This window comes from Phymastichus coffea, unplaced genomic scaffold (assembly GCF_024137745.1).
Source record: "Phymastichus coffea isolate CEN01 unplaced genomic scaffold, Cenicafe_Pcof_1.1 PCOF00113, whole genome shotgun sequence".
Lineage (NCBI taxonomy): Eukaryota > Metazoa > Arthropoda > Insecta > Hymenoptera > Eulophidae > Phymastichus > Phymastichus coffea.
Window position 1 is genome coordinate 709,376 of NW_026706924.1, and position 17,995 is coordinate 727,370.

Sequence of the window (17,995 nt, forward strand, 5' to 3'; positions counted from 1 at the left end):
AATGATTTGTTTTATCGCTATTAATCATCAATTAAGCTCATCTCGCACGCACACACAACAATGGCCTAATAAAGCAATCTGACTAGCTTATTGTCGTCACAACAAACAATGGCGCTTAAATCCCCCGTACAGCAGTCTGAAGCATGTCTAATGCAGCACCGCAGAATGAAAAATATTTCCATTTCGCAGGAAAGGTTTCTTTTTCGTTTTTCTGTTTTTTCGGAAGGGCGTGAGTTATGGGGTGAATTTCCTCGCGCAAGGACACAAAAGGGAACACATGTAACTGAGAAGTGGTGATAGCCATCTCTGTGCGGTTTAGATTCAGATATCACCCACGTCGAGGATAGCAGAGAGTTGCTGCTTATTAGGGGACATGCATATCTCAGCGACCTCGAAAAAAAGAGCGAGAGCACATATTTACACGCGAGTCTCCTTTTTTCTGACTTTACTAAATGTATAACCTTACTTCGAGTCAATTACCACTATTTAATCTGTATAATAATGACCGCACATGTGGACAACTCTGATTATTGATTCGATTATTGAGAGTTACGGGTAATAAATGCAGCAGTTTTTGAATATTTTATTTATAGTTTGCCTCACATCGAGGATCATGTAGATCTCGACGTGTATTTTGTTTTTAAATCGTTGCATACGAATTGTTAAATTTCGTAAAAATAATCGTACCTGTAACTTACTTTCTCTCTTGACAGCGATTTCGTAGTAAATATAGCATTTCTCGCGTTTGGTCTGTCGTGCGCAGATGGAAGAAAGATTGACCAAATTGACAATTTATTTTTCCCGGAAGCTGTAATCATTGCAAATCATCCGGATATGTTATGCATATTAATTGTTCGGTTATAACATTCGAAAGTCGTATTTTTCAGGACAAAGTATCCATCACATGACTGTATTGTATAATTGCGCGATCACTTGGATTTAATATCTCACAGCTAATAAAAAGTGGACATTGCCATTTATCATTGTTTTCTAGTAATAGAAAGAAAAAAAACGTTAAATAATGACATTCGTTGGAGGACAAGGGAAATCGTTGGTATGCGTGTCGATTGTCTCACCGAAATTCCAATGGTATATCTCATTAATTCGGTGTTAATTCGACCCATTGGGAGGGTACAACAGGTGACTGCACTACTCCCTGTCCGTGGACCAAACACGATTTCGAGCCCAACTAATTCCACAAGTCTTGTGTCTCTGATTAATTTCATTGTGATAAGCATGGAATGTCATCCGTACCCCCCCCCCCCCCCCCCCTATTGTGTTGCACCAACCCCTCGGATGCACTATTTATTTCCCTTCAAAAGAAGATCGCTCGTATTGCTTTACGAGAATGCAAGGCAATGATTGAAAACTCTTTAAACGACTCGCTCAGCGTCGCACAAGGAAGTATCGCGTGAAAAAATACTCTTATTGATTTAAGCAGGCCGATAAAGTTATTCGATTTATACGATAGTTGTATCACTCTCGTTAATTAAGTCGTCAAATGAGCAATTAAAATGCCCTTCCTCCAGAAAAAACAAAAGATACAGAAGAGTGACTAAACCACTTCACCTTGATGTTAATTTGATCGTCACGACGCGTCGCCTGCGAAGGTTCAATAAACATAACTGACAAAAAGTTGCCAAATCCGTGTCATGGTTAACACACATATCCGCGCTCGCCCTCGGAAATCATCATCTCGCACTAATGCGTCGTGCAAACTTTGATATACGCACGTCAATGAGTACGAACCTTGATCTTTTATCTCTCTAATAGCTTTACGTCTTGACGCTTTTGCCACACTATTAATCATCTGCAAGACAAGGTGTTTCCACGAATGAAAGAATCGGCTCTTATCGTGTCATAAAAAATTCGTTAATTAACATTATGACTAACTGTATTTACGTCATACAATGCCGAGAGATACAAAGCACATCTTTCGAGAATGAGAGAGGGTCCAATGTGGTGACACTGCACTCGGCGGAGGCTGTTGCCGGTTCTCGAAAATGTGAGAATGCCTCTTCTCGGGAGTTCGTTCAAACGAGTCGCACAGGGATTCTCCCATGACTGTATTCCCCCTTCATATATTTCGGCTTTAGCTCTTCGTTGTTTCAAGTATCGGCTTCAAGTCACACACTAATGAAGTGTTTGCTGTACCTGAAACTTCTTAATGTCACTTGCCAAATACACTCACACGGTTGTACTTAAAAAAATTTTTTTTTGCACATGACACTGTACAAATGGAAAGGATTCGTGTTTTTAAAATAAATAATAAGTTTGCAAATTACCGTAAGTTAAAATATTATTTTGGAAGGGAAGCTTTTATTTTATGATTATTTAACAGAAAGTTTGGTCCGCTCAAAGCTGTAAAAAGAATATCTCGGTTTTTAAAAACAATTCAAAATCTTGCGGTTGGAGCTGTTAGATAAAAATTCTGTTCTTATCATTATTCGACGCTCATAAAAAATTATTACAGTGCCATGTCTCTTATACGAATTTTTCCGCCACCCTTCAAAAACTTTATTTGGTTTTCCAAAAATCAAACGACCAAACTAAAAAAACTTCTCTCCTGTTTTTCGTTTTATTGAAGCAGCTCTCGCGAATCGTTGTAGTATACTTCCTTGAGTTTCTGCGGCGCGCATGGAAAACTCCAGGCAAAGAGTTGTAGTAGTAGTAGTACGACTCAGCGTTGCGTGCGCGAGAGGATGGTTGCACGTAATTTATACCGAAGTTGGCATGGAACTTCGATGACTTTCTAAGATATCGCTGATTCTCGATGTAGCAGATCTTATACCACCATGTGTGTTTCTCTCTTCATCCTAATGTAAATTAAAAATTCGCTTTCTACGAAATAAATGAGATGCAACGGTTTATGGTTATGTGTAGTTACGTTCAGAATTGTTGGTGTACGTTTTTTTGAATGAATTGGATATTTTGGTTATTTATAGATATGACCGCGTGTATATTATTATCGTTTATTATGCTGCAAACAAAATGCACAAATAATCAACTGAATAATAACCTGCAACTTGGAAACATAATGATGCACAGTTCTAAATGCACATTACGAAAACAAAATCGACTTTTCGTCTGGGTACTTCTTTATTGATTTGAAAAACTTATTTAACAGGTTTTCCCATTACAATTTACAAAAGCTGTGTATGGAAAAAATTGTTCGAGAGAAATAAGACAGCACAAAGTTAAGTATGTTAATTAATTGATACAACCCCCATAATTTACCAAAGACTCGTGTGCGTAAGTTCGTTCTTGCGCAAGAGGGAGCTCGGCATAATACTCGAATAAACTATGCCGCGGATGTCACGAAACGCACGTGTAAACGAGCGCAAAACGTCACGTGTAATAGGGATGCGAGAATCGCAATTGGGATAGAGATAAAAAAAGAGAATAAATAAAAAGAGCAATGATAAAGTTACTCAGGCTCTGCCCTTGTGGCGATTATCGTACAACATCATCAAACAACTGACCACAGCCTCCGGCATTCCGTTGCTGCTGCACGAAAACAAGATCGTGAAGAGCTACCGGGGCGGTGGCGAAGAAACAATTTTGTCGCGTCTCATCAGATATAGAAGCAAACGACGTGAGCTACATACATCTCCATCTCTTTCCGGGAAGCCCCTCCTTTTCTTATCGCCATGATCCCTCCGAGACAATTTGCATGGGACACCTACTAGCACCCTACTCACATATAAGCGCCGTTTTGTGCTCTCTCACTCTCTCTCACTCACTCACTCACTCACTCTCACTCTCTCACTCTCTCACTCTCTCACTCTCTCACTCTCTTTACCGCCACCGGAGGCTTTATGACCCGAGCAACTCTATAGCATACAGCTTTCGCGCGAATTAACCGACCGGTGGCTTATTTCCACGGATTCAATGATGTGAGATTTTGGGAGAGCTGTGATGTTAATTTTAAAAACGATGAAGTTTCGGAAGTTCATTTTGTTCTTTTTCCGATTACCTGTTAAAGACAAAAGCTTTATTAATAGAACAGCCATAGTTATAAAATATTACAGACAGGTAATTTTTGTATCAATGAAAATGAAAGTGACCAGCTTAAAAATATTTGCTATATTGAAATAAATATATGTTTATGAAGATATTTAAGTTAACAGAGTTATTGTGTACATACGATTGTAAATGTTTTATACGCCGTATTCATTAACATTATTTATACACCGTATTATTTTTTATGTAGCTTGAAAATTATTCTAATAAGTGTAGCGATTTGAATCTATTTTCATCTTAAAACACTTGGAATGAACTTTCCTTTTCTTTGTATGAATCCCAAAATCTCAATTATGACTTCCATATTTATTGAAGTAATTTAACACCACGCATGATTCTAAATATCAGGGTGAATGAAAAATATATTTGAGAGCTAATTTTGATGGTCTGGATGTATGTTCGAGTTTCATATCAGATAAAAATGTTCACCTGTATTTCAATTTGTCAAAAAACTACACTTATGAAAATTATTTAGGTTAATATTCCATTTAAAAATTACTCTGAGTATGTTGAAATTGTGAAAGTCAGTAAAATTTATTATAAGTTTATGTAAATTTTAAAAACACCTCAATTTTTTAAGTAATCAATCTTAAAAGTTTAGAAAACCATAAAATTTCAAAAAAATTTCACATGGTCGATAAATCGAACGTGCTTTAGCATTTAAGAGTTTGATAAATATATTATAAGAGCAATCGATCTGTCTTTTAAATGAGTAATCCAACCTGTGTATCTGTGGATGAAAAAATGTATAAATGTCGATTACAAATAAAAGCATTCTTAACTGTTATTGCAATGTGAATTTGAAAATAAAGTTTCTTGAAAAAAGGTACTTCCGGCGAGCATCGAAAACAACGTCTACACTAAAATCATATAAATCTCCCTCCAGCTCAATCGCTGCACGCATTTCCCTGTAACAATGAAAATAACAATAAATAACGCGATAGAAGTTTTAACATTGCGTTTGGAGCTTGTAATGCTCGTCGCAAAGCTTTATGTCCAGCGATATATCGGAAGGCCATCTGATTGTCTGGACGGCGTTTGTACAATGGTCGCACACGCGCGACTTTTTTGTCCCTTCCTATCCCCGTCAAAAAGAAACTCGCGGCGCGGCAATTGAATAGTCAGTCGTCAGCGTTGTGCGTATACGTCTTCGTCTTCTTTTTTTGTCTCTTTCGAGTCAAGAGATATCTCGAGCGCTATCCGTCATGCATTGTTATACCCGCGGTGCGGACTCGGTTTGCTGTGCCAGACGCACGCCACGTCCTTCAGGGACAGATGGACGAGATAAAGGGTGCGCGAGAGGCACCGCCCGAAATCGAAGGAGAACGGGATTTTCGCCAATCGATGCTTTGCTTACTTTGTTTCTACAAGTAGAAGGAGCAATCGAATTCAAATGGCTTTCGTTACTATGGGTCCAAAAGCATCTTTTGCGAAAGGTATCATACGGTATTCCTCAAAAAAAAGAGGTCCCAAGAAATTTCTCATGGCCAAAACTTTCAATGTAAAATCGAACATTGCCCCCAAAGCTTCTGCTTTCCTATGCAATGAGAAGGTGGCTCACACTCGACACGTAAAACAATGCCATCATATCCCTAAAGCATAAAACACGGTTACTATCGGTTGCACATGAACTCTTGTGTATGGTTGCCGGTAAAACGAAACTTTTTATCTGGCTGAGGCCCTAGAAAAGTACGGACAGAGAGAAAGAATACTTGAAGAATACGGCGTCATCAAAAAAGCTTCTGGTGACCTTTACATCCGCGGTTTTGGGCTTGGCTCCTCCCTGACTTTATGCCTCTGCTTCACAAATCTCCTTTGAATAGCTCTCGCTGCACACACTCTCTCCTCGCGAGAGAAGTACACGCGAGTGGATATGAGACGCGCGGCGCCGCCGCCGCCACCTGCCCCTTCCCCACCTCGCGTCACATAACTTTTCGCCCTCCTCTCTTTTCTTTTCGCTCCTTTTCTTTGCTTTCCATCTCCCCGCGATATCTGCGGTATCTTACTTATTTTTGTTTATACCCTGTTTGTCTCCGACGAAAAAGAGATCCCTTTGTTGGGAGAATGCAAGACAACATTCTTCACGCACTTATAAAGGATATATTGTCGATGATCATGGTGGCTGCGGACAATGGTTTAACGAGGCCCGCCGAGAAGCTCGATTGTTTAGATGATGGACACTGACAAACTTATGGGAATAGTTCCAAGTAATTGAAAAATTCTCTCTCAAGAAAATACATCGAACGTTAGTATTTTTGTTTTACGCAAATGCAGATACAGATTTTGGTTTCAACATGTCCTTTCGAAGATCTAATTTTTTTTTTCCTGTCTTGTTCAAAGAAATCGAGCGACGAAAGGTAATCATTATTCAAAGACAGGATGCGCACACCTATGCGAGACGAATAACTAAACTTTCTTTAGATGTTTGAGGGCGTGAAAATTGCGGAAGCTTCACAAAAGTAGGACGGCTGCCACGCGCTTACCCATTTTTTAATGCGAGAAAATCCGATAGCCTATTATTATGAACCTTTTGCTTGCAACAAGGGTGGGCGTGTTTTCAGCTGACCCATGTCGGGCTGCGGCTGTGATATATTTAAGACGCGTGCAGCTTGAGCTACATATGCCCTGATATTAGAAATTTTTAAATGGACTTCTTGAAACGATGCTACGTTGATATAATAAATATTATTTTTTACTTTCTTCTATTGAAAAATTTCTAATTTCGCGCGTTGTTCTTAGATCAGTGTCGCCGCCACTCTCTTGACGCGTGCTAGTCCAGTCGCTTGGTGCATACAAGCCTTACGATCATACTGTAGATTTCGCGCAAGCTTCAACTATACACTTACTAAAATTGTGAAAATTGGAACTATACAGAAAAGATTTGCATGGCCTGTATGTAAGAAGGACACGCACAATCGTGAAGCATTCCACATTTTTTTTCTGATTTTATTCACGAGTAAAATTTTCATTTATACTTTCACTGGACTTGGTGATACTGCAAGTAATCTACATACTTTATGATGTCATCTTTTTTTTTGCCTTGTTTTTTTTTGGATTAAAAAAATTTCAATGATGCCAAGTTCAACGCACGAGAAAAAAAAACATTGCAGTTTCGTGCGTCAAGGTATTATATACCGAAATTCCCCAAAAAATACGTGCTTGAAAATCACTTTCATGCTCATATGCGTAGTGTCATTTACGCATTCCTGCGCAAGTTCATTTCCTTTTCAACGTACTCACAGCAAAGAAATATTGAGAAAAAATAACATATCGATAAACGTAATAAAAAAATAAGACAGAATCAAAATCGCGGTGATTGGAAGAGGAGACCGGTCAATAAAAGGAGGGTCAACGCGCTGCTGCACAGGCGGAAGCTAAAAATACCGGGTGCTCGTCGTCGCGCGAACACGGATAAGAAATAAAACTAAGATAAAGATGACGTAAGGATTCCGTAAAATCATATCGAAGTAACAAGGTTCGAGAGCAGAGCAGCGCCACCGCCGCCGTCGCTACTTCTGCGAGTTTATTGCACTCGCTCGCAGTCGCTCAGCGTCAGTTGACTATTTGCATAAGACAAATCGGTAAGTGCCCCTCGTAACTCAGTGCGCCCCAGAGCTGAATGTCTAGACACTGCGTGCACCACCGAACTTCGCGCGCCCGCGCTTGATAGAACAGAAGCAAGCGTATACCGATTGCACACCAAACGGCGACGACGCCGCCGAATCAATAGCTGGGATAATGGCATAAATGAGTGCCGCTTCGGCCGTACCAGTTCACTCGGTAACTCGGTATGTATACGTGTCTGATGTACCCTGCGCCCAGCGCCCGCAAGACTTTTCAAAGTTTCATAATATTATTCCAAGCTTTTTTTCATGAGGTATTGATTTTTTGTTCATTAGTCGAGACATCGGCTTTTAATAAATTACTTCCATCTCCTCAGTGATAGCTGCTTTTTTAGAATTCCCAATAATTTCGAAATTTCTGTTGACATTTAATTGGGGGTTTTTCAATGTATCCGTGAACAGAAGCATGGTTGTTATTTTGATATAAAAAATATTGGATGTCTCATTGTTCAATCATTGAAAACATCATTTTCTAATGATTCCAATTATGTGTTTCAAGTGAGTTTTACAAAAAGTATCTACATTCGACAAACCATCGATCCGCAAATTAAACGATTTGGTACATCTAACATCACCATACGTAATAAACAAACAGAAGTTTACGAAAAATGTCGAAAGCAGCCACTCTTGGTTGAACGTGAAGCTTCTACTCCCAATAATCTGCAGACACCTCATCGTTGGTAAAGATATAGGCGCCGGTGGCTCGTTAATCGCATAGCGGGACGCCGTGGCGCTCGTTATTCTCCAAAACAATCAGGGCCTGCGCGCGTTTGCAAGGATTTATCGATTTTCAAAGGGCACATCGCGCCGATCGTGTGCTATTTTTCGCCTGATCGATTTTTAGTGCTGCTGCCGCCACTGCCGTTGCACACAGCCCAGGGACATAAATTTCCTTCACCCAACGAGCTGATTGGGGTCGATGCTGTTTTTTTTTTTCTTCGTTTTTGGATACCCGTGGTCTCCCTTCCTTCTTATTTCATCCCTGCGTTTCTTACCCTTTTAGCGCGAACCTCGTTTGTAAACAGGAAATGTTGATAACTGCAATCGATCATTCGATTTTTTGCCGTTGAAGCTGTTAGGCGATACTGCACTCTAAAAATATACGAGCGTGCACATTTAAATTGAAACTATATAAAAATGCGCGAGAATATTCAAGTTTAGAGTCTAATGAAATACGAAACCAAACAGACTCGAGCAAGATAAAACTGAATAAAACTCGAATTGTCTAATTAGCCGTGACAAATCAAGCAGCGACAAATAAGCAAGTTGTATAGGGTTGACATCTTAAGCTTGCGATCGTTCGTACTAGATAGTCGCTCGCAGAGCTCTTCGCGAGAAGTTTATCGTGACGTAAGAATGCGACAAGAGTGAGAGAGAGAAAGAGACATGGTCTTGGGGGTCGACCGCACGCGCCGTAAATGGACTGCGTGAACGAGCGCGCGCGACTTGTCCCCCAAGCCTTGTATTTTCTGCACTTGTCCCTCGAGAATCTTCCATATCCTCGACTCACGTTATTCCAATGTTTATCGTGTGACTAGGCTTATTTCTTACGTTTACTCAGATTTACATAATCCTGCCGATTTCTTTTTTCGGTTCTGTTTTGGTAACTCAAGTGTTGAATGTGTCGCGATTAAGAGAAAGAATAATATGATACACGTAAAAATAATTATAACAATTTTGATGCGGCTTTGATCTATGCTGACAACTGCTTATACGTTTGCAAAAAAAGATATTTTTCCAATTCGTACAAATTTCCATTAGTGTTAATTCGCTGTCCAATCCTCATCAACCTTCTGAAGTAGGGGTTCACCAAAGTTTACTGGAGAGCGAGCGGGGGTGGCGGCAATGTGCGGCTTATATTGTTTCCAAGCGACGCACACCAAAGACCAAGGCTTGATGTGTGTTGCGGGCGGTCTGTTGAAATATACTCCACAGACCCGTCAAATATCCGACTGAGCATCTACGGTAAATTGAAAAAAATAATGGTAATAGGCCGGCTTGGCTTTTGTATTCGAAGTTCGAAAATTTTCGGGCGCGTCGAAGGGTGTCTGTAAGTATGAATGTATTCGAGAGGCATTTCCATCAATCATCAAGCTGCTGCGCGGCGCGTAGAGAGGAAAAAAAGAAAGACGAATTAATCATGAGGTGTTGAGCGCATTTTTTCCTCGTCGACGCCTCGTCGAGGGCATTGCTCAGCCGTTTTTCACTTTATGAATCTCTTTGTCTCTCCTTGTCGGCGGATAAAATTGAATTTTCTCCAATGATCAAGAAGCAGGAAACGGCTTTCTTCGAGCTCAAACGTTCAATATTTTGGAAAAAGACTACTCGCTTGCTGGCAGTTTCTCGTTGCATTGGAAAAGAAGAAAGCGAATCCATATAAAAAAATATTCTGGCTGTTAAGAGGATTGCGGTTGCACCCGCACAGAACTGAGCGAAAACGTTCCGACACAATTTTCGTACTGCGCAAAACAGCTTCCACGAAAGTCACCAGTGCATCCTCGTGTAGTACGTGCGGCGTTTTGTGCCGGCCCTAGACGCTATGCTTTTTAATTGTTGGCTTATCGGCTACAAGGGATCGGCCCAGCGCCAAGCATAAATAAAAGCGACCCGCGCTCTCTCGCTCTCGAAGGAATCCCCCCCCCCCCCCCGTGACTACCGGCTGCTGCTGCTGCTGCTGCTTCTCTCACTTTCGCTGAGATAGTTTGGTGCGTCTTTTTTGTGTGTGACTTTTGTAATTTTTTTCCTAATGTTTAGTATTTGCATCGGGTGAGGTGACTATTCGACCAATAAATGTCTGAAAATCAAAAGAAAAATTGTAAGCAGCTAATTTAATCGCGTAAAATTTAATTTATTCTTGTTACCGAAGAAAATTGTTTCTTTACTGAACGACACTTCTCTTTTATTTATTTATTTTTTCGAAGCTCGTGATTTACTTTCGAGTTTGAAGTAACTTGTAAATGAAAAATACGAGTGATTTTATGCAATAAACGCAGATGTATGCCGCACTCGCAATTCTCACTCTACAAAACTATAAGTTATAGACTTTAAAGTTGAAACAAAAGTGATTTACCCCATCTAAAAGTTCCAATCCAGCCAAAATGCCTGTTTCTTGAGAGAACAAGCCATCTTGCGCTCTAAATTTCTCTTGCTCATTCGGCTCTCTCGAATATAATATCGTTCGCTGCCTCGGCGCGAAATAAAATTGCGCGAGCCGGCGTGAAATCTTTGTCTCACTCTCTCATATGCACGTCGTCGGGCCAAGTGCCAGCAGTAAAAGCCCGCCAAAGGTTCTTTTCGTGACGATACCTTCTCTGTGAGAGACTTTAATGGGCAATTCGTCAAGTACAAAAGAATCGTAATCGCTCGTTCCTCTCGTGGTATTGGCCGCTTCGTCAATCAACTTATATGTACCATTGCCTTTTATATTCGTGACTCGAGAGCTGTTGATGCATTTTACCTTTAGGTAATGACGTAGCGCATTCGTTGATGTGACTATTTTATTCTTCTTATTCTTATTCGTCTTCTTCATCTTTGGTGTTTTGACGTCAGGACAATTGATAGTCGTCTCTTTTTCTCTGGTAGACGATCCGAAAAAGTAGTTATGCAAATTTAGATACAATTTTGAAATAAAAGGACGATGCTATAACTGTTATTTATGGAGAGTCGACTAATCGCGTATCTGTTAGTTTTTGAAGATGGCAATAAATAATAATTAAGATGGAATATATGGAAATTTATGCCGAATATTTACGAAAGGAGGGAGGTGGGGTAGAACTTTTAGATAAATAATTAAGCGACAGGCTGGAACACTTGTTACTGTAAATCCGCTTGATAGCGAGTCGGCACGACGGTGAATCATTTTTCCGTGGCCTTTTCAAGGAGTTTATTTTTCGTAAATCTGCCGCCGCCGACTATATACGCAAAACGAGATTAATGGATCTTTGTTTCATTCGCCTCTTTCGGACCTGAATCTGATTCTCGTTTTTTTCCATTCCATTTTGTTATTTATGAATAGCTGTAAAAATATAAAATGATTCTTTTGCTTATTGCCTACCTACAATATATTTTTATGTTAGAAAATATACAGTAATTTCGATTCGTTTTAAATACCAAAAATAACTAATTCCGAGAATAAGCAAATGAATCCCTTATCAATATATTATTTTAGTAAGAAGATCATGTATAGCATGTATTGTATAATCAATCGACAATCAATTGAAAATTAGAAACAAAAATTTTATCTCTATCGTGGATACGCATTTGAATTGGTTACACCTGCCACAATTCCAAAAAGCCGTGTAAATCACGAGATCGTTGACCAAAACTAAAAGAGAATAAGGCTGCTGCAAACCAGTTTGAAAATCTGACTTGGCATTTTTTTTCGTAGGCGTATACGAACCTATGACCAATTGATTTTCCATTCCACGCCTTCCTCAGATGCTGTCTGTGTAAACTTAAACATTGCCGCTGAAAATTATCTTGCTTATCTGGCTTTCGTTAGTGCATTAAAACAAATTTTTTTATGCAGCCGCGAGTGAAAAATGAAATATTAATGTCATTTATCTTGGAGTAATGTGTTTCCTGGTAAAATAGATTTTATTTGAGTGAATGACTGATTTATATATATGAAATTTGATGAGCTCTTATTAAATGAACATAGTGTTTATTTCCAAAATATAACATTGATAATGACCGCTTATTTAATATATTTCATTTGTGATTTGCGCTTACAAATGTTTGCTTTATTAGATATTTCGTTTTCAATAAAAAAAATCCATTATTTTTTCTAACGAGAAGTCCACAGACCAACCGATAATTATTAAACGTTTAATCGTCCATTTAACTTTCACTGTAATTGTTACTTACTATTATTTTCTGAAAAGAAGGGTACGTCGGCAACTTGTTCAAAAGATAGTAAGAGCGCGAAAATCACTGGTCGTTTAAGGAAGCAGCAGCAGTAAGAGAGTGAGAGAGCCAATTACCCCGCAAGCGATTCGCAGCATGCTCTTAGGCACGGTAAAGTGCGGAGGCTAAAATTGCAAGGAAGGGAAGGGAGAAGGAGGTTTCGCGACCGAAGCTGACCCATTTCACTGGGGAGGCACACATCACTTTGACTCGGGCTTGCCAAAGGAGGAAGTAAGTGGATGCGCCCGGTATAACGTCGCTCATATATTAGTACACGGTGGCCATATAGCAGTCTATATGGAGTCGCCAAATGGCATCCTCCTAAACGCCGCCGAGCATGTGAGCACAACCTCCAACCAAACGATGACATTATTGCCAGTAGTTCCTTTATATGCGGTGACGCTCGGCAGATCTCAGATCGCTTTGCCTCCTCGCTCGATAGAAACTGTAGTGCTCAGATAGATCTCTTCTTTTACTCTCTTTCTGAAAGGTCTTTTATATCTTCGGCTGCTAGACTTTCAGCGATTTATTGGTTTTGTTACATCAGCTCTTATCGATTAAAGATTTTTTTTTGCCTCCTTGTCCGAAAACTATGTCAACTATACAATTTTCATCGATTGCAAATTGAAACCACCAGTTCAATTCAATTCAATTAAAATCGAATGTCAACTTGGTATTCGAAGTTACGTATCCGAAACTTCACAGAGCGCCCTTTTTCTGAAAAGCTGTCAGCTTCAAGGGTCACTCACACGTATCTCCAAATTGCAGCGGTCTTGAAAAAAGTTATCCTCCGACACGATATCCAACGATATTATACATCCTACACACTTTGATTTCGGGTGCGGGCGAAATTACATTTCCTTGAGCTTTGCTTCAGCCACTTGTCTCTCTTTTTTCGGCACCCTCGCATAAATATCGCGCAGTAATATTCACACCCACACCTACGTCTCGAACTATACAGACAAAAACTGTTATTATTTCCAATAACATTTTTACGGGTTCTCGTCTCTGTCGCAGATCTAAATCAAGATTACCATTTACGAGAGGCTTATCGAAAGATTTTTTGGCAAAATCGTTATGCCACCGATAACCGGAAAACATTATATAACACGTGTATTTTTTTTTAAGTCTGCGCGAGACACAGTGTTTGGAGAAAGTCGGAATCGTAAAGTTCAAATTAGCGGTTGTATCTGCGAATTTGGCAAAACTGTGGATTTTTGAGGGTTATCATTAAATGTAACTGTAAGGTGTATCGTTGAGAAATTCCAATTCGGAAGTCATTTATTTTTATTGTATTGGAATTTTTCTCAATTAGGTTAACGAATTCCTTTTTAAAAAAATAAATAAAATTACGAGATATTGTAATTGAAATGATACAGTGATGGAAAATGACGCGAGCGCAGAAGAAAAACAATCGCGAAAAAAAATATCCTTTAATCATCCAATCCATCGCGAGTAAGGAAAAAGAACGTGTCTCTCAGAAGAAAATCCGTCAATCGACCAATCCTAAGCTCAACAACAACACGTCGGCTTTCCCGCGCAGTAGACGTTTTTTTCTCCTGTCACAGGGTTATATGCGTACGCGGCTCATTTGGCTTCAAGTTCACACGCGCGCTGTGCGCACGGGTAGGTTAACTCTCTTTTTCTCTCTCTCTCTCTCTCTGCACTTTTTTCGAGAGAGAGAGAGAGAGAGAGAGAGCGAGGGAGTGAAAGAACGAGCGCGGCTCGTAAATCTCGGACGTGTTTGCCTCCTCTCTACTCTGCTCGCGCGCAGCATCGTGGCAGCACAGGGTTCAATGTCGCACGCACGCTCGTCAAATTTGCTCAGCCGTCGCGTGTTTGTTCTGTTTTGACGGGCAGCCGTGCTCACTCTTGAGAGACCGCAGATTTTTGCCCAGATCGCTACCTCTGACGACGAGTGAGGCATGAGCGTTCGTTGCTCTTCTGTCGCGTCGTCTCTCCTCTGTTTACATCCTCGCCAACTCAGACACTCAACGCGGGGTAGCGTTTCGACAGTGACTCGATACCTCTTTTTCGTACCTGTTCATCCTCTTGGGCGGCTGGAAAAGCTGTGGCGAAGAAGAGGGAAATTCGTAGGTCACCTCGATCGATACGGTGAACTCGGCAAATTCGGCATTTCTCCAAGTCCGAAAATGAAAATGCGAGCATTTTCCAAGAAAAAGGAGTTTATATCCCCGTAGTAGGACTTTGAAATACGCAGCGGGCTAATTAAAATGCAAAAGAATATTGATAGTCGGTCAAATACTCCAAGAAATATTAAAAAATCGATCGGAAGTTTCGGTATAATCTTGGCGCTGCTGCCACGACATAACCATAAAATGATAAATAATTCTCGTTCTTTTTTTAGAATGGAATCGTAGAAATTTATTGGTCGCAATGGCGAGCGCAAGATTGCGCGGTTGGTGGACTCTCTCACGCGGCGCAGCTAAATAGCGAAACTTGCATATATATATATACATATACACATAACGTCGCTGGTAAAAAAAAGAAAGGAAAGCGGCACGAAATACGAAATTTCAAGGGACGCGTTATTAATATAAACCCCCCCCCCCTGTTTCGCGAGAGTAGATAGCGATCTCCCACGCCCAGCCAATCGCAGCACATGGTCATCGCATAGACCTGCAATTACCGATCTCTCAAGCCCACCCATAATACGATCTCGCAAGAAAGAGAAAGAGATTCCATTTTATGCATACGCATGTGGATTTTCAATTTATCCCAAGTACGTATGTTAGATCAAGCGAATTATTTCTTATTTGATTAATTTTATTGCGAGACATTATCGGCGATCGGTAACTGTATGAGGCGATGCTTGGAAAACATTGATTTGTTTTATTATAGGTGAAACCTTTAGATGGTTCTCAAGTGTTGTCCTTTGAGTGAATACTATATAAAACGTCAGTTAGTGCTGTTTGAATAAATACATCGATAATGATTTTCAACGGATGATATTTTGAACAGATTATTTCGAACTATGTAGGCACGAGGCTCAAGTTTTTGTTTCGAAACCGAATTGAATTCATCTTTATTGAAGTTCAATAAATTCTCTTTAAGTCGAACCCTTCGCAACTTACATAAAATAGTCTGCGGTGCAATCGCGAATCACGAAAAAGTAAGAAACAAAAATCGTGTGGTCGATAACTGGCCATGTCACAGAGTGAGTTAAAGTAATACGATAAGGGCAAGCTAAGTTGGGATTGTAGAATTTCAGTGTAACGCATTATCCGAATCGCGCGCGCACATCTCTTCTCGAACAACAACACATGTCGCCTAGTTAGTCGAATGAACACACACATCTTAAGTAGATATGTATGCGCGGAGTAAGACGATACTTTGACAAGGAAGAATCGGAAGAGAAAAGATGCTGCTACACTTATATAAAGTCGATATCAATTTTTTTTCTTTCGTCTCGATAACGATCTATATTCTCTAAAGCGTGCGTCTAGAAAGTGAGAAGGGATTTTTTCTTCATTCCGCGGTATACAAAAAGATCTGATGTTTTCTATACATTGTGACACCTTGAAAAACGTGCACTATAAGGAACCGCGAGATATTCTCTCGTCCAAAGTTACCCGATACAGATGGATCCATTTCATTGATCCAATCAATCACTACGTGAGAACGTTGACAAGGTGAATGAACACACAAAGAGGAAGAAGTAAGGTCGCACTATTAATTAGCCTAAAGGCTGTCGCTCTAAGATGACTAGGGCATTTTCCAATGTTAAAGTAGTAGACGTCTCGATGACTAAATTATATATTAGGAAGTTGTGCGCAATCAGATGAGATTGTACTTTGAAGTGACGCGCTTTAAATTTGAAGATTAAGCGATATATTCTGCATTCACGAACATTAAAGAAGTGAAAATTCATCCCTTCCCTTTAGCTAATTAGTACTAATTGCTTGGGTAGCTTGCTCAGATATAAGGATATGTACAATTTTACGATCCCGAAAGTTCCAAAGCATTCTAATTTAATATTCCAACCTAGGTGGCCGCGGCTACCGCCGCATTCACCAATCGAGCCTCTTATTAATTATAAACTCGTGCGCGCTTGCATTCTTCGGCCGCTTCATTAACGATGATATGCTTTTCTGTTTTCAGACGGTCGCCAAGAACCTGCAGCCCGAGCAGCGGTAAGCATCATGCGGCCTTGCGGCGCAACTACTGCTGCTTTAACGAGGCCTGAGGATTTCAATTACCAAATGATTTTTTCGCGCGCTTGCGCATTGTTGCACGTCGTAAATAATTCGACTCCTCGCTTGCCGTTTTATGCCAGCAGAACGGATTGTAAATTTGCAAGCAACTATGCCGGCTGTCGGATTATATTCGTAAACTCGTTTGTTCTTTCAATGGACATTCCGATCTCGTCTATGGGTTTTATTATCGCATTATCGCTACGAGCATTAAATTCAATCGAGTTTTGTTCATTGCATAGTACTTTTCATTTCAAACATTTTCAAAAGATGTTATGGGCAATCAATTACAGATATTCGCGTGGAATACAACATTGCTCCAATAAAAAAAATTTCGAATCATTTGTTTACAGAACTGAGATTTACGGAACTTTTATTCCCATAATATCACTATCAGTAAATTAAATGTACGTTCTATATTTGGACATTTATGCGAAAACCTCGACAAAATCTATAAATATGGATCTTCTATTAAATTAACATTCATTATCCCGATTAGGCGATAGGATTAGAAAAATTAAGAGCAAGTCTATTTATGTCGATTAACAACGGGAATTCCTACCGTGATGTATTGGTATACGAAGCTCTCACGCGAAATCCATCATTCGCGTTCGGCGTGATTATTTTTATCCCATCTTAACATCTCCATGACTTATGTTTCCCCTCTATTTCGGAGTGACGTATGCAAGTGAAACACAAATAACGGGTATTTTTTGCGTTCACAGGTTTACGACAGCAATCCTGATGAAAGCATTTCCAAAAATGAAGTACATAATCGATCTAACCAATACCACGCGATATTACGACCAAACGGTAAGTGACAATTACGCACATACAGAATGGGGTAGAGATGAAAACGGTTGCTTCCACAAATACATGATCAAGTTACACAGCAGTAGAACGTTCTGTTCTGTTTAATGCTTCATTAGACGAAAGATCTCTTCAGTCTATTGGCTTTTTGCATTCCTCTTTTGATTGTTCATCAAGATACTGGAGGAAAAGCTACATCTATTTCTCCTGTGAAGTTTTTTGTCACCTTGACCGATCTTCAAACGATCTATTAATCATAAGGAGTAGCGTGTGCGCTCAAAAACTTGATTGAGGACTACCGTTAGTACAGCAAAGACTCGAGAGCGATGGACTTATAGGATTTTTGTAACAGTATATGTAACGAACTCTAAATAAAATCCGAGATACTCATCGTCGGCGTAGTACACTTCATTAATTTTC

The 17,995-nt window shown here is 39.9% G+C and overlaps 1 protein-coding gene and 1 non-coding gene across 5 annotated transcripts in view; both read left to right on the forward strand.

Moving 5' to 3' along the window:
* Positions 1 to 17,995, forward strand: part of LOC131670650 (uncharacterized) — a 92,016-nt gene that overhangs the window by 56,847 nt on the left and 17,174 nt on the right. For 2 of the 4 annotated variants that reach the window (XM_058946415.1, XM_058946413.1), the window contains 2 exons: positions 16,674 to 16,705; positions 17,491 to 17,578. The exons of 1 other annotated variant lie outside the window; for it this stretch is intronic. In XM_058946415.1, the coding sequence (XP_058802398.1) occupies positions 17,510 to 17,578 (69 nt within the window). In that variant the 5' untranslated portion in view covers positions 16,674 to 16,705; positions 17,491 to 17,509. Of the gene's footprint in view, positions 1 to 16,673; positions 16,706 to 16,762; positions 16,860 to 17,490; positions 17,579 to 17,995 lie in introns of those variants that run through there. One more of the 4 variants, XM_058946416.1, reaches the window with a different exon arrangement.
* Positions 6,858 to 6,960, forward strand: LOC131670689 (U6 spliceosomal RNA). Its single transcript, XR_009302467.1, has one exon. It is a non-coding gene; the product is annotated as a U6 spliceosomal RNA (small nuclear RNA).